The sequence below is a fragment of the Ceratotherium simum genome, chromosome 29 (assembly GCF_057802395.1).
Source record: "Ceratotherium simum simum isolate JZ-2026a chromosome 29, ASM5780239v1, whole genome shotgun sequence".
Taxonomy (NCBI): Eukaryota; Metazoa; Chordata; class Mammalia; order Perissodactyla; family Rhinocerotidae; genus Ceratotherium; species Ceratotherium simum.
In genome coordinates, this window is record NC_141928.1 from 14,871,741 (window position 1) to 14,895,272 (window position 23,532).

The 23,532-nt window shown below is 56.5% G+C and overlaps 1 protein-coding gene across 1 annotated transcript; it reads left to right on the top strand.

Annotated features, from left to right (window-relative positions):
* Positions 1-463: 463 nt before the first annotated feature.
* LHX6 (LIM homeobox 6) lies at positions 464-22,748 on the top strand. The gene is made up of 10 exons (XM_087419159.1): positions 464-575; positions 1,651-1,803; positions 2,184-2,366; positions 2,726-2,847; positions 11,693-11,913; positions 14,076-14,176; positions 14,390-14,485; positions 14,721-14,895; positions 18,051-18,154; positions 22,669-22,748. The coding sequence occupies exons 1-10, from the start codon at positions 492-494 to the stop codon at positions 22,687-22,689; spliced, it is 1,260 nt and encodes a 419-aa protein (XP_087275285.1). The 5' UTR covers positions 464-491; the 3' UTR covers positions 22,690-22,748.
* The last annotated feature ends 784 nt before the right edge of the window (positions 22,749-23,532 follow it).

Genomic DNA, 23,532 nt, shown 5'->3' on the forward strand with positions numbered 1-23,532 from the left:
CTGAAGCTCTCTGTCAGCAGCTCTGAGTTTCTGTGTGTCTATACGTCTGTGTGTGTGTGTCTCTGGGTCGCTGCCTCGCTGTGTGTGTCGTTCTCCCTTGGCGGGGAGGGGATTGGTCACGCATGACTCATCTTGAACCGAGCGGGGCTCCAGCGGCAGGGCGGCCGCCGCCGCAGCTGGAGGGGGAGGAGGACGAGGAGGAGGGAGAGGGGGAGGAGGACTACGACGAGGGGGAGGAGGAGGAGAAGGAGGGGGCGGGGGCCTCTCCAAGTTTGTCGGGACCTTCTTCCGAGGCAGCGGCGGCGGCAGCCAGGGAGGCCGGGGCTGCGCGCGGGCCGGGGGCGGGGGCTGGGGCCGGGTCCGGGGCGGCGAGGCCGGCGCCTCCGCGCTCCTCCTGCTCCTGCTTCAGCCTCTGCTCCCACTGCGGCCGTGGCCCCCCTCGGCGCGGCTCTCCGCGCTGCGCGCCCTCTGAGCCCGCCGCTCCCCGGCCCATGTACTGGAAGCATGAGAACGCCGCCCCGGCGCTGCCCGAGGGCTGCCGGCTGCCGGCCGAGGGCGGCCCCGCCACCGACCAGGTGAGCGAGCGAGCGAGCGGGTGAGCGGCCCGGGCCAGGGTCGGGCAGGGGCCGGGACCCAGCCGGGCCGGGCCGGGTGGCGGGCAGCCACAGGGAGGAGGGGTGCGGGGGTGCGCCTGTGAGTGTGTGTATGTGAGTGTGTGAGCGCGCGCGAGCGCGAGGGGGGGCGTCGAGGAAAGCGGGAACACATTATGCAAATGTTGGAGGAATTTCTCAAAAAGCGATTTAGCAAAGACACAGGCGAATCAAGAGGAGGCGAGGCGGGTATTGTCCGTCTGAATAGGCGCTGATAGCGCCGAGGCGCCGGGGGTTGTGCGGGCGCAACGCTGAGGATCCCGACGCGGGGCCGGTCCCGGGCGCGCCGAGGTTCTGGAGGGTGCCTTTTCCTCCTCCTGGATGCCTCTGTTTTCGGTTTTTTGTCGCGTTTCGCCCCCAACCTCGCCCCCGTTTTGCTCCGGGTTTCCCTCTGACTGGCCCTCGAAAGGCGCCTGAATGTGTGTCAATATTGCCACATCAATTTCTCGGCGCGCGCAGGGCCCGCGGGCTGATGCTCCCAACGCTCCGGGTTTTATTTTCCTCAAACGACCCCCCTCCATCTCCTTTTTCTTTTCTTTCTTTCTTTCTCTCTTTTCCCCTTTTTGCATTTTGTGCCGAGAGGAGGAGAAGGGAGCGAGGAAGGGGGGTGTGTGGAGAGAGAAAAAATTCGATTTTTAATTACTACCATTAAAAAATCAAATTTGCAATTCTTTGGGCGGCCTGATGGATCTCACTGATTGACAGTTGGAATTGACACTCTGGCTACCTCTTATCTTGGGCATTCACGACAATTTCTAATTGCAGGTAGTTTGTGTGTGTGCGCGTGTTTTTTTTCCCCCCTCAGAGGCTTGGATTGCAAGGGAACTAAGCGATTACTTCAAGAGCCACGGGTTAAGTGCAGGGAGAGGGGGAGAGAGAGGGAAAAAATCCAATCCAAATTCAAATTGCTTCATTAGAGAGACACCGCTTTTGTGGGGAAGGGCTTTAAATGCCCACTACAAAGTTAGGACTCATTGTTCCGCGCCGGTTTATATAACAGGCGCGGGGAGGCGCTGGGCTCAGGCTGCGCGGAGCCAGTTCTGCAGCCGCCGCCGCCTGCGTTCCCTCCCCCCTCCCCCAGGTGATGGCCCAGCCAGGGTCCGGCTGCAAAGCGACCACCCGCTGCCTTGAAGGGACCGCGCCACCCGCCATGGTGAGTTCGTTCGGCCCTGCCTTCGGTACCCGCTCCCCCGGCGGCCCGGTCCTGGGGACCTGGCCCGGCTTTCGGGCCCCGAACCGCTGTCCATGAGCTGGGGGACTCCCTGAGGGCGCCGCCCCTCTCTGAGCCTCGGTTTTCCAGCCAGGAATGTGGGCTTTGACCGCTCCCGGCATCGAGGACATGCGTGTTAAAAGTTGGGGCCGTCTCTTCCTCTCCAAAGGGCCCTTCCATTCCTGTCCTCTAGCCCATGGCGCGGCGTCTCGAGGGGATTTCGTTGTCATTTGGTGCGGTGGGGCCCCAGATCGGTCTCTGAGGCAGCGGCAACTCTGGGCACCCGGCTTAGCGCTCGGCTTTCACTCTCTCCCCCACTGCAGGCTCAGTCGGACGCCGAGGCCCTGGCAGGCTCTCTGGACAAGGACGAGGGTCGGGCCTCCCCCTGTACGCCCAGCACGCCATCTGTCTGCTCACCGCCCTCTGCTGCCTCCTCCGTGCCGTCTGCCGGCAAGAACATCTGCTCCAGCTGCGGCCTCGAGATCCTGGACCGGTATCTGCTCAAGGTGAGACAGGGGCGGGGTGTTGCGTGTATGTTGGCGAGGTGTGGGTTACAGCCCAGAGGGCTGCAGGGAAGCAACGCCGGGACCAGGTCCACTTAATTCCGAGTCCCGGCTCAGCGGCTGCCTGACCCCGGGGCTTTGGGCAAGTCCTAGCCTCTCTCTGCGCCCCCGGGTTCCCGTTTGAAAAATGGGAAGAGTTTATTTCTACCTCCCCAAGCCTCAGTGTTACAGAAGAAAAATGGGGAAGTCACACGCACCTTCAGAGCTCCAGCGTCTCTGTCAGCAAATGGGGCCGGGGAGGCTGGGGCCGGGCGTGAAAAGAGGCCCGCGCTGAGCCACCTCCCACTCCGCCCCCTTCCCAGGTCAACAACCTCATCTGGCACGTGCGGTGCCTCGAATGCTCCGTGTGTCGCACGTCGTTGAGGCAGCAGAACAGCTGCTACATCAAGAACAAGGAAATCTTCTGCAAGATGGACTACTTCAGGTAGGCTGCGGCCGCCAGGCTAGCGGTGTGGCCGCAGGCAGGCCCCCAGCGCGAGGAGGCCGCCTTTGCGGCGCGTGGTCTCTGGCTCCGGAGCCCCCGCGTCCTGAGTGCACTCCCGGCGCGCCGCGCTGGCCCAGCCCGCCGGCTCTCAGCGCCACGAACGAGGAGCTCCAGGCCGCGCCCGGGTGCCGGCACCGGTCCGGGCCCGAGATCCGTCTCCGATTCCTGCGGCACACTCGGTTTTGGTCGCGTCTCTGGCTCCGTCTTGGGTCCTGCCTGAGTCTCAGGCTCCAGTTCCGACCTGCAGCGTCTTGGTCGAGTTCTGATGTCCCGGCTTTGGCCCTGACCCGTTCAGCTCCCAGCCGCGATCTGGCTGCATCTCCAGTGCGCTCCGGCGCTGGGTTCCAACCCTACTCCGACTCCAGCCGTGCCGGCGTCTCTCCCGGCCGGACCCTGAGCTGGGCTCCAGACTCTTGCCCCGGCTCTGACTTCGGCTCCGCTCTGGGTTCGGGTCTGGTGCGGCCCCAAGCACTAGTCTCGCATCGCTCTCAGATCCAATCCCATATTCAAGCGCCTCGTCCTAAGCCCCAACCTCGTTCTCCGGCTCCGCCTCAGTTCAGATCCCGGCGTCGCTCGAGTGTCGCATTTCGAGTCTGGGGTCCTGCCTGGGTCCCAGGCGCCTGTTCCAGTCGCAGCTCTGTCGTGGCTTCAGGTCCCCGCTTCGTGCTCTCCTGGGTCTAGGCTCGGACTTTGGGCCGTGGGGACAGCAAGGGGGAGAGTCGGGCGCCGCAGCCAGGGCCCTGAGTGGGATCACTCTGGGCTGCGCTCTCCGCGCTGCAGTGCCGCGTCCCAGCGGCTTTCGACAGCAGCCCGGCTCATCCTCCTGCCGAGGTCTCCGCCGCTTGCGCGCGCCTTGATTCCAACCACGCGGCTCTGGCCTGACCCGGTCATGGGGTCGAGGTCACTGCGAGGTCAGGGGCACAGCCGTCTTGTTCTGATCTCGGCGGGAAGCGTGTACCAGGCTTGATGCGGCCCACCAGGCCTACGGAGTCCGAAGAAAGTGGAGTGGGATTGGTTGCTGGGATGGGCGCCTGTTCCCAAGGGGCTTCTCAGGAAATGGAGAAAGCTACTCCCCTAACTCCCGCCTCCCCCCAACCCACAGACGTCCTTCCCATCCTTGCCTCGGGAGAGGTCATGTCTTCAGTCTTCCTGAAGACTCGAGCCCCAGAAAGATCCCCTGAGAGTCAGGGATTGTGGTGGAAGGCGATGCCCAGCCCCGTCCCCCTGGCATTGAGTCTCTGGGGACTTGGAAAGAGAGGACCTTGAATCTAGGAGGAAGTTTGCAGCATTTTGGGCTGGGGTACTCTGGGGAAACCATAGGAAACATGGTTCAAGAGGTGGGCTCTTCTTTTGTGTAGGGGTGTGAAAGGGTGTGCATGGGGGGGGTCTACCAGGTGGCCTAGGACTCAGGGTGCAAGGAGTGTGTGTGAGTGTATGGATCTGTGGTTGGATCTGTGCAGTGGCCTTGGGGAAATGTATCACTGAGCAGGGTCAGGGGTGTGTGGGCAGCGTGGTGTTCCTTTATGACCAGCATTTGTCCTTTAGTTCACGCATGAGTGTCCAGAGTGTGTGTCTGTGTGTGCATGTTGGGACTCGGGGTGTGTGTGTGTATGTTTTGTGCAAGGTGGGCAGGACGAGATTACATCTGGACAGGGATCTGGAGGTGAGAGGGTGAGGATTCTGAAATCCTGTCATTCCCACCACCCCCCAGAGGGCATTCCTGCTTAAGGTCTTAACCTAGGCGCCCAGGGCTCAAGGGTGTGATGTGAACATGGATTTGTGGATTTGTGGACTGCTGTGTGTGTGTGTTTCAGAGCAGGGTTATCATTGTGTGGTGTGTAACCAGAGTGTGAGATCTCCTCCCCCTGCCCCACTGTCCTATTGGCTGGCCAGGGCAGGAAATGGAGGGTAGAGTCCCTATCTAGACACCTCCCTACTCTAGGCCTGACTCCAGTTGGTAAAAAACAAGCCAGCTGTCATTTAGGGGCTCTTTGGGCTCCTCAGCTAGCCAGGGACAGGGCTCCAGCCTAGGGAACCCAGTATGATGATATCTTGGCCTTCTCCTGGAGAGCAAGGCGGGGCTGGACCCCTCTCCTGGCTCTCCTGGTGACAACTGACCTGGCAGCCCTATGAGCCACTTGACCACAATTCCTAGCTGCTTCTTCAGTCCCAGGTCATGCCCAGACTGGACCGAGCCTCCTTGGATGCTGTGCTTCACCAGACCTTCAAGGATTGGTCAAAACTCACATCCTGACCCCACTGTTCAGAGCCTCCACTGGAGCCCCCCTTCCAGCATGGAGGATGGAGTGAAGGATGGGATGTGTAGCTGTTATGGGGAGAGGCAGAGACTGGGCCTCATCAGGCCAACACTGAATCACTGTGTGACCTTGGGCAGATCACTGCATCTCTCTGCTCTCAGTGTCTTACTTCCAGGGTTATCTCTCTAGGCTGCCAAGGAGGCCAGGAAATGGAGGAAGGCTCAGTAGATGCTCCCTAAATGGCAGGTGCTATGGGTGCCACAATAATCCCCATTTTCACCATTGTCGGTGGATTCCAGGCACAATCCCCTGTTGGCATTTCCTCAGGCAGTTTGGGGAGCAGGGATGGGACCAAGCCATTTCTGGGCTGCAGGCTCCCTGAGCCTTAATCCTTTTCCAGTGACGAGAGCCCCAAAAGCAAAACTAAAACAGCTCTTCATTTTAAGAAAATAAAGGGAATCAAAGCTCGCATTCCCTGGGATGAGGGAAGAATTGTGGCTCTTCTGAACATTTCTCCCCCAGCCAGGTTTCCCTGCGGGCATAACCCATCCCTGGCAGCCCCACCTGTAACAAAAATAATAAAACCCACAAAAAGGGAAAGAAAAAGCCAGCAGAGCGCCAGGCGGGGACTATTGTCTGCTCTGAGCAGCAGCCCAGGCTCCGGGTGGCTGCTATAAGGGAGCTCTTCCTGGAGAGAGCATGAATGGTGGTGTGGGAGGCAGAGTTCCCCTCTCTAGAGCTGGGGCTCAAGGAGGGCCCATGTGCTGAGTTTCTCCAGCCCTCTGTTTCCTGAAGCCCAGGGTCAAGACTCTGATGGGATATGGACTGGAGTACTTTGTCCAAAAAGAGGTCAAGATCAAGATCTCTCAATGGGGATGGGGGAGGGAGGGAGTGATCAAGACCCCATGGAGGAAGCACTGAGGGCTCTCTTGGTCCTGTGGCCTCTGGTCTTATCCCCCAAGGGAGGGTTTCTCCTCAGTTCTATCCCACATCTTGCCCCTCCTTGACACCATCTTGTAGACCCTCCTTCAGTCTCCCTTGGCAGAGCTGGCGGCCTTGGGGGCTCAGGAAGTCAGAAGTTTAGGAAGGCACTCCAAGCTCTCCAGGGCGGGAGGCTGCAGAGCATGGAGGTCGGGGGAGTCCGGAGGTCCCAGGCTGCCCCTGCTCTGTTGCATTATTGAGAGGGGTTGGTTTTCTACTGGCTCTGTGCCCTTGGCAAGGTCACTGGACCTCTCTGCCTCAGTTTCTCCAACTCTCCCTCCAAACAGGGACCTCACCAGCCCTTATGGGTTCAACCAGATTCCCACCTCCCCTCACTCCCTGAGTCCTAGCAGAAAAAAAATTACCACCAGGGAAATGTGATATTGTTTTTAATTTCTTCACTTTTTTTTGTTAAGACCATTTTTCTTTTTATTTTCTTTCAAGAAGTGAAGAAAAGTCCTGGGGAAAAAATAGTGTTCCTTTCTGGGAGCATCTCCATGGCCTCAGCAATCACAACCCCAGACAGCTTACCCCCCATCCACCGACCTGCAGCTGCTGCTCCCAAAGGGGGCACAGGCTGATCTGCAGCGCCCTCCTGGCTCCCTCAGCCTCCTGGAGCACCGTGCTCATTGTATAGTTGGGGAGACCAAGGTCTGGGAGAGTGGCAAGTGATGTGCCCAGGGTCACACAGTGAGGGAGAGTGGAAGAGGGGCTGGGCAGGGGTGAGGACACTCTTCCTGAGAATGTGTGGGGCTCTTCTCTAAGCCAGAAACCGTGTTAACGCTTTACATGTTGTATGGCATTGAATCCTCAGGTCCACCCAGTCAGTACGATACTCTCATAATCCCCACATTATAGGAGGGGAAACTGAGGCCCTCAAAGGTGAGGTCACACAGCTAATAAGTGGCAGGGTCTGGATAAGCCCCATGGCTGCCTGATTCCACCATCTCCATGTCTAAACGTTCAATACTCTTCTAGAGGTGAGATATGCCAGCAGCTCCTCTGCAAGGTGGGGCCCATGGAATGGCAAAGACCCCCTCTGCTGGCCCTAAGATTCCCTGCCCCGTTTGGTTGGCTTCACACAGGGAGCACCCACTGTGTGCTCTGACATATGACTCTCCCTAGGTGGGCCCTGGGAGCACTAGTGACCTCCTCAGAGGCTGTGACCGGAGTAACTGTGCCAGGATCAGGTCACCATGGTCCCTGGCCCACTTGCCTCCTGGCCACGGGAGTGGGGAGTAAAGGGTTAACTACCTCTCCTCCCATTTATGGGGGTGGGGTTCAGAGAGTGCCCTGGGCTGGGCCACGGGGGCTGCCGGCTGAAGTTCCTGTCCCCTGCTTGGCCCAAGTGAGTTAGGGCAAGCCCCCAGCCTTCCTTCTTCCGCCTTGAGCCCAAGCTCCGACCGCGGGCTCCGGCGGGAGAACCCTCCCCCTCCCCCAAAGCGAGGGTCCCCGGGGAGGCTCAGAGCTGGGAAGCGGCCCCCCACCGCGGCAGAGAGCGGCCCAGCGGCCGCCAGCTGTTGGGGGACAGATGTTGAGGAGAGCGTAGAGGGGCGTTCGGGGGAGGGGCCTCAGGCCGGGACCTCCGAGGCACAGGGCATTTTAACCTCTTAATTGCTGGTGCTGTTTTTTTGGGCTTAAGGGTTTGCCCGGAAGGGAAGGAGCAGAGGAGATAGGAAGGGCTCCACCTGCGATCCCGTTGTTTGCCTCATAGAATCTCTCCAAGGCCGTCAAGTGAGCGTCCTGAACGCAAAACACAGTGAACCTTGGTTTGAATTTTAGCACTCTGGCTCACTAGCTTCGTAACTAACATTGGCCTCCCCACTCTGAGCTTCGGTTTCCTCATGCAGAAAAGGGGTAGCTTAATAATAAGGGAAGAGGTCGCAGTGAAGCTCCGATGGGCTCTTTCGTTGAGGCTCATTCATCCAACAAATAATTACTCAGCGCCTACTCGGTATCCAGCGGCAGGAGGCCGGCAGAGTGAGCCTGACTTGGTCAAGGGCACACAGTTCCCTCTGCACAGCCAAGAGTACCCAGTTATCTCTGCTCCCTATTCAGGGGAGAGAGAGCAAGGAGATGCCGACCCTGCTCCCTGCAGTAGTTGCGAGGATGCGCATCTGTCGGACACCTCTCCATCCCCAAAGCGCCTCTGTCCTTTGCGCCCTGGCCCCACCGGCGCGCCGGGACTCAGGGCACGCACATTGCTTGGGGTGAGGGGCGGTATCGGCGCCCCCTAATCCCTTTGGCCTCCCTTCGCAGCTCCCGAACACCCCTTTCTTGAGGTTTCGTTGTCTCCGCCGCCGATTTCGCTGCTTCCGGAATCCGGCGGCTCGGACCCCGCGGCCCGCCTGGGAAGGAGTCTGTCGGTTTGTCAGAGCCTCGATCCGTAATCCTCCTCCTGCCCCTTGTTTGTGCCACTGACTCCTGCCCTGGGTGGGGGACGCGCTTCAGGAGAGGCCCGCAACGCATTCAAAACTGCATAATGACGCCCCACCCCCATGCAAGGATCCAGTGCGAGGGTGAATTCGTTAACTGGGCTGAGCTACGGCAAGCGCAGGGAGATCCTAGGGCTGGGGACAGCTCTTCGCATTTGGGATGACGCACGGAGAGTGACAAAGTTGCTCAGAGATCACTAGCGGCTCCCGCCTGGGAGCAAGGGGATGGAAGCACTGTGAACGCCAGTGTAGGCGCAGAACGTCGGGCGTCCGGGACTCGTGGAGCGGGAAGATCAGGGGTGCGCGGGGAGTCTTGGACGCATTCCTGGCCAGGGACGAGGAATCCTGCAGAGCCAAGCCCAAGGACTCGGGAACGTACACTCTGGCGCAGCGCACAGGCCCTGGCCGCGCGGAGACCACAGGCGAGAGACGCAGCCGTTCTCACCTGGCCTCTGAAGGCCGGGACCTTCCCTTCCCCAGCTCTTCCCGCTCCTTGGGAACGCATTCCCCACCTTCCTGAGCCGGCTGGGTCCCAGGCCCTGCCCGCGGGAGTTTCCAGGATCCGCGGTCGGGAGAGGAGACGCGACGCGATCAGACCAGGTCCCTTGCCTGTTCATACATCCAGTACTCAACTCTACTCGTCTCCCGTCCGGCTGCTTCCGCAGGGCCTAGGGCCGTTTTGAACCTCGGAAAAAACCTCAACCCCGGCCCCACACTCTGTGTGGTCCTGGGCAAGTCACTTTTCCACTCTGAACCTCTGATTCCACGTGCGCAAAGTGGGTGCCAGTGTCCCCACCTCGCGCGGTTGCGGTGAAACTGGGGCGGTGCAATGAAAGAGTTCCACCCCAGGATCCCGGACCGCAGCGAGGGCTCTGCATACAGCTGGCCCTTCTTCCTCCTCTGGGAGGCCAGAAAGCGCTCACAATCGGGAGCTGGGCATCGGAACCCGGGATAGGCCCCGCGGCGGGAGTAGGCTAAGGTGGGCAAAGCGGTTTCCTCTACCCTTTACTGAGACATTGGGAACAGAGACCACAGGCTGTGCGGGGCTCTCCCCTAGGGGAGCTGAGTTTCCGAGGTCGGGAACTGCCTCTGTTTAGGGGACGGTTGACCGGCAAAGGCGCGCAGCGCTGCCTAAGCTAACCGCGCCGTGGGCGGCAGGGTTCTCTTCACTCCTTGTCGGAGAGAGTGGCGTCGGGGATACGTTTGAGAGCCGGGGCTGGCCGAGGCCTCCGCGCTCCGCGCTCAGTTCAACTCAAGACCGTTTATTCAACCGGCAGTTGCTTGCCTTTGCAAGGCAGGCAAAGCTGTAACCAGAGCGCGTTTGCTGGTCTGGTTCCTCCACGTACTCACAGGCGTTTCGGAATTCTCCTCCGGGTGGAAGTGTGCCGGCCCTGGGTTCACAGAGGCAAATCTTGGTCCTCTCCCAGGAATGCCAGGGATGGAAAGGAGAGCCAAGGAACCAGACCCCCATCTGGTTCCCAGCTCCCACGGTGCTCAGCCGTGGGACTCTCTCGGGAGAGCACGTGGGAAGAGGGAACAGCCCCTCAAAGGCCCGGGGTGAGAAAGTGCTTCAGAGGGGGCCATAAAGACCTGGGGAATGAACTTCCATTGAGGCTGAGTGGGACTCACGCTTGGGTGTGGGGTGGGGGATCTGGAGGAAGGTTAGGGAGGATGATGAGCCTGAGAGGATGTGGTCTGTTGGATCTTGGGCCAGATCCTGAGGGTAGAGTTGAGCCACCAAAGGATTTTAAGCAGGGCAGGGACAGGATTCAGTGTGCATGCTGGAAACTTCGCTGTGGCCACTGTGTAGAGGATGGGTTGGCAAGGGTGGCACTGGGAGATCAGGTAGAGACTGGCAGTGAGGGGTACATAATGTGAGCCTGGCTGAGGAAAGCAACAGTATGGAAGGAGAGGAGGAGATGGGTCCCAGAGATACTTAGGGAAGGGAACCAACAGTGCCTGATGGTTGGTTGGATGTGGAGTTGAGGACAGGGAGGAGTGTATGATTTAGGTTTCTAAGCTTGAGGAGCTGGATGAGTGGTGGCACCATTCCCTGAAATAAGAGTGTGCCCCAGAGGAAACTGAGGTCCTGAGGGTTGGGACAGGGTCACAGGGTGAGTCATCCACGTAAAGAACAAGTCTTCCCTGGTGCTCAGGGGTCAGACCTGGGGCTGACTTCTGGGACAGGGCGAAATAAACTCTGCTGCTTCCTGGAGGGGCTCCCAGTCTGGTGGTGGCGGGAGCCGCCCCCAAGTAGCCACACCACAAAGCAGGAGGAAGGAGGAGAAGAGGCAGAATCAAGGAAGGCTTAAGGGGGAAGGGGCCATTGGATTTGGGCTTTTTTGTGTTTTTGACATTTACTGTTAGACTATCACAGGGCTCCAGAGTCTGGGACTAGCTGGTTACTTAACAGACTGCAAAGCACTGAACAAATAGTGGTAGTCATTGCTGTTGTCATCTAGTTCAGCTCAGAGCAGGAAAAATGAGAACTCAGAGGGGTTCAACAATTTGCCCAGGGTTACAAAGCCAGGAAGTACATAGCTGTCTATTCTTCCAAGAAACTGAGAGCTTCACTATACCGGGGGATACAGTTTATTCATCTCTGGAGACAGACTGGCTAGGGTTTCTATCCTTGCAAGCTGTGTGACCTTGTGCAAGTTACTTTCCTTCTCTGGTCCCCATTTTCCTCATCTGCAAAATGAAAATTGGGGTCATGAATATAAAACACAGACTCTGGCTGGGCATGGGGAAAGTGCTCAACAATTTGCTTATTATTATTAATATTTTTATATTTTCCCTAGTATTTTAATATTATCCCTTGACGTGATATGCTTTAAAGAGAAGATTAATCTTCTATATAAATGTAAGTGATCATAGCAGAAAATTTGGGAAGCTCAGAAAAGCACCAAGAAGAAAATAAAAACCATCCACCAGCTCACCTTCTAGGTGGGACTTGGCTGTAGAGGGTGGTGGATCCAGACAAAGGAAAATTCCCGAGCCAAGGCCCTGAGGCCAGGAACCTGGGCACGGGCGGGCCACTGGGGTTTGGAGGCGGGTACAGATGGCCTGTCTGAGCCTCGCCACCCCCTTCCCTGCCCCGATGTTCCGCAGCCGATTTGGGACCAAGTGCGCAAGGTGCGGCCGACAGATCTACGCCAGCGATTGGGTGCGTCGGGCGCGCGGCAACGCCTACCATCTGGCCTGCTTCGCCTGTTTCTCGTGCAAGCGCCAGCTGTCCACGGGCGAGGAGTTTGGCCTGGTCGAGGAGAAGGTGCTGTGCCGCATCCACTACGACACCATGATCGAGAACCTCAAGAGGGCGGCCGAGAACGGTACCCAACCCGCCCCGCCCAGCACCCTGCCTCACCTCTGCCCCAAGCCCTCTCCTGCCCCACCCCTCCCCAGCACCCCAGGGAATGTCCACACTCCGCTAGGGACTAGCGCTCCCTTTATCGCCTGGAGGCAGCGGCGGGGGTGGGGGCTGCGCACGGAGCATGCGCTTCTGGCTCCACCATTTGCTCCGGAGTCAGAAGTCACTGCCTGTCCCTGCAACTGTTTCCTCATCTGTAAAATGAGGCTAATGATAGGACACCTTCTCAAAGATAGATGAGCCGATGTGTTGTAAAGCCAGGAGACACTCAACGAACCCTAGAGATGATTCTCATAATGGGGCAGCCTATTCCACCTTTGGACAGCTCTGGTTTGCCTGGGGGCTCTTCCCCTCCAGCTGCCTGCAACCAGCCTTGGGCCAGTCCTGGAGAGATGATGTCACCCTATTCTCCCAACTCCCACTCCAGCAGCTCCAAGCCAGAGGTTTAAGGATGGGGGTTTCATCCTGGACTGTAAGGAGAAAGGCCTTTGAGTCTGGAGATCTGAGCTTTGCTTCTGGCACGTGAAGTTTCCTTTTCTCTCTGGGCCTCAGCCGATGGATGTTAGACTAGAAAGATTCCTAAATCTCTTCTGGCTCTGATACTGTGATTCCCCACACACGTAGGCCCAGGCACAGGGTCCAGGTCTTCCAGGGATTGTAAGGGCTGAGTCACAAAGTGTCTGTCCCATCCCCAGTGCCTCTGAGGAGGAGTATGGACCACCTTGCCTCAATTTCCAGCCTGGGGACTAGTCAGGAATCCCCATAGTGTTCTTGGCCATGGCCATACCAGGGCCACCACTTTCTCCTGCCAGGATCAAGGCTAAGTGGGCCTAGGTGGGGGGCAAGTGAAGCTGGGGTACTATGAAGTTACCTGCAAGTAACTGGCCAAGTTAGCCCAGTGGACCTGGATGGAAACCCGGGAGTCAGAGGTTCCCCCACACCATGACCCATCAGTGACCCCAGGCTCCTTCAATACCTGGACCAACCAGGACCACTCTTAGCACAGCCTTGTCAGTTATACTAGCTCTCACAGCCAGGTGAGACCCCAGACTGCTACCATGCAGGTGAGCTTGAAGGCTTGAGGCCTCAGATCTCCTTTACTGACCAGCCCTCAATTGTGGCTACTGTTTTACTTTTTAAACTTAAACACACACATACCCATTATAGGAAATTGAGAAAAGACAGTTAAGCACAAAGAAGAAAATAAAGATCACTCCAAATGCCACCACCCGTCATATTTTAGTATATATTCTCCCAGATGTTGTTCTATATATGTGTGTTGGAGTGTTTGTTTTTTCTTTCAACATAGTATTTTTCCTAATTTAAAAAAAAAAATTGTGAACCATGGTGGAATTACTGGTGATTTTTATTTTCTTCTTTGTGCTATCTGAGTTTTATGAGTTTTTGATAAGGAGCATACATTACCTTTGTATTCAGAAAAATGAGGTATTAAAAAATAAAATGGGAATATATTTAGTGTGACTGCAAAAGTAATATAGTAATATAAGTGGAAAGAGAAAAGCTAACATACTCCAGTTAAAAAATTAAACCTTAGGGAAATAAGATGACATATGATTTTTGTAAAAACCTCAAAAGTTACAGAAATATTGAAAGTAGAATGTCCATAATGGCACTCCTCAGAGGTAACCACTGCTGACACTTTGGTGTTTATCGTTTCAACCTTTTTGCTTCCACCTGTTTTTACAAAGTTAGGATCACAGTTCTGTAACCTGCTTGCTTCTGTCTCCACTGGCCTTTGGTTTCCCCAGTTCAGCTACGAGGGAGCCCAGTTCGGGGCGCGAGCGTCAGCCAGCTGTGAGAATACTAGGTTGCTTATCTCAGCCTTAGTTTCCTCCGCTGTAAAACGAGGATAATGTCGCCCGTCCTCAGGGCTGTGAGACATGAAGGGCACACCGAAAGAGAAGCGTCTGGTACTGAGCGGACCCTCAGAAGTGGAAGCCCCTTCCCCAAAGACTGAGCTCAGGGACTAGGACCCTGGGGTCCCCGCCCCCAGCCAACTCCGCTCCTGACCCTTCCAGGGACCAGCTCCCCCCACCCCCGTCCTTTCCAGGCTGCCACTAGAAGAGATGGGGACGCGTGGTCAGCCACTTCTGTCGCCCCCAGGGAATGGCCTCACGCTGGAGGGGGCAGTGCCCTCGGAACAGGACAGTCAGCCCAAGCCGGCCAAGCGCGCGCGGACGTCCTTCACCGCCGAGCAGTTGCAGGTACCCGGGCGGGCCAGGAGGGGCAGGGTGGGCGGGACCTAGTAGTGGGCGCGGCTGAGAGGGGCTCCTGACTCCGCCCCCTCCGTCCGGACCCGCGGGTGGCGGGGAGGGGCTGTAGCTGTCTGGGGCGTGGCCTCCGGGCTGGAGCCTCTGATTGGCCCGGGGCCTTGGCGACCTCCGCGCTCGAGCCTCACCGCCCCCCGGCGCCGGCAGGTTATGCAGGCGCAGTTCGCGCAGGACAACAACCCCGACGCGCAGACGCTGCAGAAGCTTGCGGACATGACGGGCCTCAGCCGGAGGGTCATCCAGGTGGGGCCGGGGGGTCATCCAGGTGGGGCCGGGGGGCGGGGCGTTCGGGTCTGGGGCGGGGCCTAAGGACCTGGGGGCGGGCCCTCGAGCGCCTTTGCGGGGTTGCGGAGCCACCGGTCCAGGACGCACGTGGCCGCCCTTCCTCGGGAGGCGACCAGGCAGTCGCTCTGGGGTCCCCCGGCGGCGCGTGAGGCCCTTGTCCACGAGGCTGAGGCTGCTGAGGCTGTCGTTCCAGGTGTGGTTTCAAAACTGCCGGGCGCGTCATAAAAAGCACACACCTCAGCATCCCGTCCCGCCCTCCGGGGCGCCGCCGTCCCGCCTCCCCTCCGCCCTGTCCGACGACATCCACTACTCCCCGTTCAGCAGCCCCGAGCGGGCGCGCATGGTCACTCTGCACGGCTACATTGAGAGTAAGTGACCGCGACACCCAGGCCCCCCGGCCTGCGGGAGAGGGGAGCACGGAGGAGCGCGCGTGAGCTGTGGAGGCGTGGGGAGGCCTTACGGAGCCTCGTGGGTGAAGATGTGGGCTCCGCAGACACTCAGATCTAGGGGTTGGAGACAGGGGTTAAGTTCCCTGGCTCTGCTTCAAGGGGGCTGGATCCTTAACAGAATCAAGCCATTCAGCCATTCAAAGAATACTTTCCAAGCACCCACTCTGTACTAGGGCCTGAGGACTAGGGAAAGAACAAGATGGGTAAAGTCCCTGCCCTGGTGGAGCCTGCGTCCTGGTGGGAGAGACGACATGGAACAATAACCAGATAGATGAGCGTGTGGTTTGAATTGCGATGATTCCTATAGGAAAGGTGCTGGATGGGAGGATCTGGAGATGCCGCCTCTCAGCAAGCTGAGACTGGAAAGATGGGTAGGATGGGTGAGACACAGGGAGTGGGGAAGTAGGGTGGCAGAGGAACCGAATGTAGGCAGACCTACAGCCTGCCACAGAATGCACGATGGCACGGGTGCATGTGGGGTTGCAGAAGGCCAATGTGGCCACAGTGAGTACCTCGGGCTGTGAGGCCGTGGGCAGGTCATCTAACCTCCTTGAACCTCAATTTCCTCATCTATGAACTGGGACATTAATAATGCCTACCGCGTAGGGTTGTGAGAATCCACTCATGTGTTCAGTAAATATTTTTGGAGTACCTTCTGTGTCCTGAGCATTGGGATACAACGTAAAACGCAATAGACCAAAGCCTGTGTGCCCCTGGGGCTCACGTTCCATGGGAGGTGGGTGGAGAGACAGTAAACTAATAAAGGAGGGAGGGCAGGCATGTCAGTGGGGACTGAGCACTGTGGGGAGATGGGGGGCAGGTCATGGTGGAGTGACCTTTGAGCAGGAACCTGGAGGAGAGGGAGTAGCCTTGTGCCTCCTGGGGGATGAGCATTCAGTGAATTTGCTGTTGAGCAGGTGCTGATCACAGATTTTCTTTTGCTTTGAGGTTGTTTCCATTGATTGTTTCCTCAAAGCTAGGCATGACCAGAAAAATTAGAAGTGGCTGCAACATACCCACAAACTCGAATCCTCCCTTCTCTGGCTCCAAGTAAAAGGGAAAGAGAAGGGAGGTTAAAGAGAGCACTGCTGTGTACTGAGCCCCGGCCACGGGCCGGACACTGTATTAACCATGTTTCTAAACATCAGAGATCGCTATCCCATTGCACAGAGGAGGAAACCAAGGGCCCACAGTAGGTTAGCGGAAGCCAGTATTCCTTAACGATCAAGTGTGTGTGGGCTTTGGTGTCAGACTGTTGGCCTTCAAATCCATCCCTGCTGCTTACTAGCTGTGTGACATTGAGCAAGCTTCGTAGCTTCTCTGAATACCAGTTTCCTCCTCAGTAAAAATGAGGGCAATAAGAATACCGGTCTCAAAGCAGTGCTGTGAACATCAAATGAGATCATTGACTTAAAGTCCTCAGCGTTTAGTAAGTGCTGGGTAAGAATTAGCTGCTCTTGTGATGGTGGTGGTGGTTCTGGTTGGCAGAGCTGGGAGTGCAGAGTCCTGCCTACTGCACCAGGCTGCCAGTTGGAAACCATGTCTCTTGGTTCTGTTCCATTTCTGAACTGTCTGCTCAGTAGAAAGGACTTTTTCTCTCTTTCTTTTATAAACAATGATTTATATTCAGGCTGCACAGAGCCTGTTGAAGATCTAGTTCATCTGTTAAAAGTGCCAAGGACCAGGGGCTCTCTAGGTACCAGGAGCCTGGGCTACCAGCCTGCACTTGCTGTGGAGTTGGTAATGGATCTAGGTGACCTCCTTGGGAGTAGGGCTGTGGCCTCCAGAGTCATGCCAGGACTCTGCCCACATACTTTATTGACCAAGCCTGGATCTGTCTTTGATGCCTAGAGAAGGGGCTGTCTTTAACGCCTCTTCCCCTTGAGGTGGAACCCAGCTTGGGGTAGGAGGTGTCAAGGGTGTTTGGACCTGCTGCCTCTTGCTGCATGACTGATGGTCACCTCAGCAGTTTGCTTTGCAATTAACTAAATTCACAAGATGCTGAGTTTCCTGGAGACTTAGAGCTTGGAACCTGATAAAAAGCATTGGAACCAGACCCCAGAAAAATGTACATACACATCGAGTTTCCCATGTAATCTCAGGCTGTTTACGTACTCCTAGAACATCCCAGGTTAAGAATCCCCAATCTTATACAGTCACTTTGTTCTAGAGATGAGGTAACTGTGGCTCAGAAAGGCACAGAGGCTTGTCCCAAGTTACATATCAATTTTAAGTCTCTGTACAGGGCTCTTTCCCCTGTGACCAAAGAGGATTAAGTGCAGGGAAGAGAGAGGCCGTGGACTTCTCCACTGTAGTGGTAAAGAGGCTGATGCATGAGAGATTTGGGTCAGATATAAGGATGGACTTTCCCCCACAGTTTTAGGTGTGGGAATAGGGTACAGAGATTTGTTCAACAAATATAAAGAGTACCTACTAGATGCCATGCCTCTTTCTAGGTGCTGGAAATCCACAAAGATCTAGAATCTAGAAAACAGACAAAAATTCCTGCCCTCATTGGAGTTGCAATCTAGTTGGCAAAGACAGATATCAAATAAACAATAAAAGTATACGTTAAGTCAGATGATAGTAAGTGCTAGGGAGGGAAAATAAAGCTGGGAAGGAGGGCAGTGGGAGTGGGCGTGGGTGCTGGGTTGCGATTGTAAATAGGCTGGTCGAGGAGGGCGTCATGAAGAAGGTGACATGAGTGCAGATTCCTCGAGGAGGTAGGGGGGGTAAAGCCCTGGTGATACCTGCGAGATAAGAGGGTACAAGGCGCGAAGGGAGGATCTTCATAGGTGGGGTACAGCCTTGCACGTAGGAGGTGTTCAGTACATATTCATTTCTGAGTGTGTGTTTATCAGTGAGCTGGACAGTTATCATACAGCACATTATAGATTACAAAGATTTTCACCTAGAGCATTGCAACCAACCCTATTGAAGTTGTGCTCAGGGCCACCCAGCTGGTAAGTGGCGGAGGTGAAACTGGTCCCAGGGCTCCAGCCTGTGGAGCACAGGCAGGTGGGATCCTGCATGGAGGCTGGGAGATGGGCTCCAAGGCGTCCTCTCGTCCACAGGTCAGGTACAGTGCGGGCAGGTGCACTGCCGGCTGCCTTACACCGCGCCCCCCGTCCACCTCAAAGCCGATATGGATGGGCCGCTCTCCAACCGGGGTGAGAAGGTAAATGGTGCCAGGCTGGGTCTGGTGGGTCCGAGCCACCCTGCCGGGGATGGGTTTCTGGCAGCATTCCTCGTCACTCAGCAGGCACCACACCACTTTGTGACAGACCCCCTCTGTCCAGCGTACTCGGGCCCCCACTGTGCCCCCGAGGCAGTCAGTGGAGCAGGTGCCAGTGTGTTCTGTGTGCGCGGCCGCTGCAGAGGCAGTGCCCCCACCAACAGCTGGCCTTCTCTTTTTCAGACTTGTGAATTTAGTTACTTGGCTCAAACTTTGCGGTTCCAGGGAGGGCTTATATCACGCACCACCCTGCCTCCCACTGTCTCACTGGTTCCTCCTGCTTCCTCCTTTTATTCCTGTCTGTTGGGAGTGAATATCCTGAGCCAGTGGGGCCCAGGGATAGCAGGTCAGCAAGTGACCTTAGTCAACCGGCAAGGCCTCCTTTGTGGAATCGGATCTCTAGTTGTCTCAAGCATCAGGACTCAACATCCAGAAGGGTGCTTAGCCATCACGAGTCCAGTGGCTTGAAAGCTTTGTTTTTATGCACTGGAACCCTTTGTTTCATCTTTTCCATAACCCGTAATGCAGATGAAGGAGAGTGGAGCTGCTGTGGGTGAAACCGCAGAGGGACAGGACCACCACCTCTCTCTCAGCTCCAAGATACCTCGCAGTCAGCCTTGAAAGCCACTGCTCTAAGGCACCCTCTCATTTTAGAAATGGGGCCATTGAGGCCCAGGTGGCTCAAGGTCACAGAGCCTGAATGAGAACCTGTGCATTCGTTCATCCACTTATTCGTTTATTCAGCTGACATTTGCTATGTACTGTCTGTGCCCGGGACCCCCGAGTCAGTTGCCAGGAGCACAGAGGTGAGGAAAGCATGGACCCTGCCCTTGGGGAGGCCATAGTCTGGAGGGCGAGACACACCCCAACAGTTATACCACAGTGTGATTAAACTGTGACAGGGGAGCCAAGGGAGTTGGGGAGTGCAGGTGCAGCTCAGGAGAGACACAAGGAAGACTTCCTGGAGGAAGGCAAGGTCTGAGCCCAGGCCTGAAGGCCGAATCAGAGTTCGTCAGGGAAGGCATGCACCACCATGGCTCTTAGGGAACCCTGAGCAAGTTGGTGTCGTTGGCACAGGCTTGGGAGGAAGAAGAGTGAGAGGCGGGGCCTCGGGCTGCCAGGTGGAGGAGTGTGGACTTTGTCCTGGGGCAGTGCGGGGCCCTGGAGCGTCCTTCAGAAACATCACTGTAGCGGTTCTCAGAGAGGCAGGGAGCCCCCAGGAGTCAGTGGGTATGGGACCAGGGAGAGAGGGCCAGGGCCTTGGAGCTGGAAGGGCCCCCAAGGCCCCTCCAGTCCAACAGAGCGAAGTCTTGGTGTGCCTCAGAATCACCCGGGCTGCTTGTAAGGATGCCGATTCCCCAGCCTCATTCCTAGAGAGCTGATGGGGAGGTCTGGGATCGGGCCCAGGGATCTGTGAGTGTAATACCCACTCCACATGACTCTGACAGGCAGCCAGGGGTGGGGACCACTCCTCCAGGACAGCCCTTCTTACTCTGCCTCCTGGTTGAGCACCTACTGTGTGCCAGGCTCTGTGCTGGAAGACACACAGTATATGGTATAAAAAGTATATGGTGCGGAGGTACAGAGAGCCTAGTTGGACAGATAGGTTTATAAGTAAATGGTAGGACTCAGCGCAGAATCCCACAGAACCCAGTGGTGGGTGAACACACCCCAGGCACGTTCCGCCTGAGATTGTCATGCTCACAGTGAGAGCTGCTGTTCACGGCAGGCACGTTACACATGTTATCTGATGCCTCCCAGTCACTTTGTGGATATGAGGATGGTGTCCTCATGGTAAAGATACGGAAACAGAGGCTCAGAGAGGTGACACGACTTGTCCAGGGATGCAGCGCTGTTGGACTCTGAAGTCTGCCTAGTTCAGTAATCACTTCCTTTTCTGCAGCACTTTACAGTTTACACAGTGCTCTCTCTAACCTCACCCTTCACAGCCTCCCTGGGAGGATGATTATGACTGACTCCATTTCATACCTGCAGGAACTGGGGCTCAGACAGAGCAGTAGCTCGCCCGGGGTCACACAGGGAGCGTGGGTAGAGCTGGCCTCGATCCTAGGACCTGCCTCAGAGCTGCCCGCTCCTGCGGGAGGGCATTCGTCCTGTCAGACCTGGCACAGGGACTGCGGAGACAAACTGGCACAGTCCTTGTCCTCAGGAGGTGTGTGGCTGAGAGCAGGAGGCGGCTACACTCCAGGATGACAAGGCAGGTGAGGTGAGGGATGAGCACGGCCTTCGAGGACCCAGAAGAGGGAGTGACGAGCTCTAGGGGAGACGCAGCAGAGAGAAGAAGGGCACTCTGCGTTGAGGGAAGAGCACGTGCCAAGGCACAGAGGCATGGGGGAGCCTGGCTTTGAAGGACTACGGGCTGTTTAGTGTGGCCAAGACCCAGGGAGGTGGAGGGAGCTGACAGGGGTCACATAATGAAGGGCTTGGACTGTTGAGTGAGGGGCTTGGCCATTATCTGGAGGGCAGAGGGAGCCTTGGAAGTGTCTGGGGCTGGGCTCAGCGCTTGCAGATGAGCCCTTGTCTCCTGGTTGCTCAGCTAAGCTTGTGGTTATGTTTGGTTCAGCCTGAGGGATGAGCTGGTCTGGAGTCTGGCAGCTTTGGCTGTGGAAGGTTTCTGGCCCTGGGTTTGGCTGCTGAGTCAGAGTTCTCTCTTGCTGGGCTGCATTTCCAACTTGCTATCCAGCAGCTCTGCAGAAAAATATCTCCCTCTTCTTCATGACCTTCCGCCCTCGCACTGTCGGGCCTTCCTGCCGGCTCCCAGAAACCTTTTGTGTCCACATCTTGTCAAACCTATTTGACCAATCGGGGCCTATTGGGCTGTGTCCGTGCAGGACTGCATGGGCTTTCTCCCAGGTCCCTCCAGGCCTGAGCCAGCGTAGCTCTGAGGAGACTCAGTGCCCCCCGGGCAGGCCCCTGAACCCACTCATCAAGACCAGCGCTGGCCTGGCCAGGAGAACGGTGCTCTGAGCATTCAGGGGTAGAACCCTGTGCCTCTGCCACATCACCATTTGGCCACACGTGCCTGTGAGTTTCCAGACCACATTTCTTCCCGGTCATGGCCCCTGATCCCACAATTTCAGAACTTGGAAGGCTCTTAGAAATCAGGGCCAACCTGTCATTGATCAGATGGAGAGACTGAGACCCACAGAGGGGAAGGATCTTACCAGAGTCATCCCTCTCGAGAGAGCTTATCTTAATAAGAGCCCAAAGCCAGGCATCCCAGAGGCCAGAGGAGAGCATTGCCCAAGGTTGGGTGAGTGGGGAGGCAATGTGCTATGAGCACTGCACTCTGGAGTCAGGAAGACTTGGAATCCCAGCTCTACCTTCTCACTTTGAGACCTGGGAACACAATTAGCTTCTCTGAGCCTCAGTTCCTGCATCTACAAAATGGGGACAGTAGTAGTTCCCACAAGCAAAGGTTGTTGTTCAGAGCAAATGCAATAATGTATGTAGAGAGCCTCACACAGAGCCCGGTACACAGAAAGGGCTCCGGAGATGCTGGTTATTACTCTGATTACTCTCGTGGCTTTCCTCCGCCTCCTCCTTGTGATAACCGATGTGGGCAAGTTACATTCCTGATCAGAAAATGGAACAGCCATACGGCTGTACCCACTTGATGTCCCTGGGCCACTTGAAACCTCCTCCTGACACTTTACTATGAAAAGGCACATCCCATTGACCAGACAGCCAGTAACCCTTGACCTGAGCTTCAGTGGACTGGCTGTGTTGGCGGCGCTGAGAGGCTTTAGGTGGAAGAGGGAGAGGGAAAGGGGCAGATCGTCCCTGATCACCCACTGTGCATCAGGCACCTGGCACGTCGCAGCCACCTGCCTCTCCACTCTGTGGAGATGGAGTGCACGTGAAGTGCTTGCCCCATCACCTGGTGTGCAGTAAGCGTCAATGACTGTGGTGGCCTTGGAGAGGTAGAGGCATATGGTGTAATGAAGAGAGCTTGCTCTGGAGCCAGGCCTGCGTTGCAGTGCTGGGCCCACCTCTTCCTAGCTGTGTGATTGTGGGCTCGCTGATTTTCACCTCCCTGAGCCTCAGTGTCCTCCCCTGTAAAATGGACATAATGGTGGGATGCCCTCGTGGAGTGGAGATGAGGCTGCCATGAAATAATGCACGTACGGCACTTTACCGGGTGCCGGGTGCAGTGTCCAGTGCCCCTGAGACATTTGCTGCTGCTCTTGTATCTCACTGAATCCCCCCTTTCTGAGAGAGAGGTTTTGTCATCCCCGTTTTACAGTGAGGAAACAGGCTCAGAGAGGTGAAGTGAGTTGCCCAAGGTCCCACAGCAAGTAAGTGACAGAGCCAGAATTTGAACCCAGATCTGGGCCCTGAGCCACCCTCATTCTCCATGCCTTCAAAGACCTCTGGGGGGCTGCTGGGTGGGGCCGGCCCCCAGCTCAGCCACCTCCCATGCCCTCCTCTTGCAGGTCATCCTTTTTCAGTACTAACACTGCCGGCCCTTCCGCATCTGTCCATGGGCACCTCACAGCTCCCCCTCAGCCGCTGATCCAGTGTCCAAGCCGCTGCCAGGGATCACCTGCTCCACATCCACCCCTCGTCCGCCATCCTGCCCGCAACCAGCTGGGCCCCTGGGCCTGGCCTTCCCCTCTCCTGCTGAGAACCAGAACCCACCAGGAGCACCGCAGAGTCTTCCTCTCAGAAGGCAGAGCTCCCTGAAATTTGGAATCAGGGTGAAAAGAACAGCCCATTTTTTCCCACGTAGACAAGAGTCATCTTCAACTTAAGCTGATTACAATAGCAAAAGGTGAAATTGAATTGTGTGACGCCAACAGCCTCCTAATTTACAGGTTTTCTTTCCTGCCCCATTGGCCTTTATTTACTACTTCCTTGGAACCATCTCTGAATTCTGAATATGCGACAACCCCCAATGTTATCCACTCTGTTGCTTTTGTCTGGAAAACTCTACAGTGTTTGTGGGATGTCCCCAAAGGAAAGCTATGTTCTAATTTTATCATTTCCATCTGTCTGGTTATGTCAAGTTAATTCAGAGAGAGAAGAGACAGTGACCAACCCTGAGAGGCCCAATAGGGCAGAGATGGAGGCCTGCTCAGACCAAGAGGCAGGGGGATGGGCAGGGGCTGCGGGAACAGAGATCCTCATTGGTTTGGAGATCAAGGAGAAGGATGTGGCACATTGGGCTGGGAGAGGCACTAGCCATTTTAAGGAGAGGAAAGAGAAAACCTGGGGTGTGTGGGGTAATGCCCACCTAGTTATCCAGCACATAACTGGAGACACAGCAGAGAAGGTGTTTGATCTGTTTGATGACATTT

Coding starts and splice junctions, on each gene's coding strand:
- LHX6 (XM_087419159.1), top strand. CDS start 492: ATGTACTGGAAGCATGAGAACGCCGCCCCGGCGCTGCCCGAGGGCTGC. Junction 1,804..2,183: donor GGACCGCGCCACCCGCCATG/GTGAGTTCGTTC, acceptor CCCCCACTGCAG/GCTCAGTCGGACGCCGAGGC. Junction 14,896..18,050: donor TCTGCACGGCTACATTGAGA/GTAAGTGACCGC, acceptor TCTCGTCCACAG/GTCAGGTACAGTGCGGGCAG.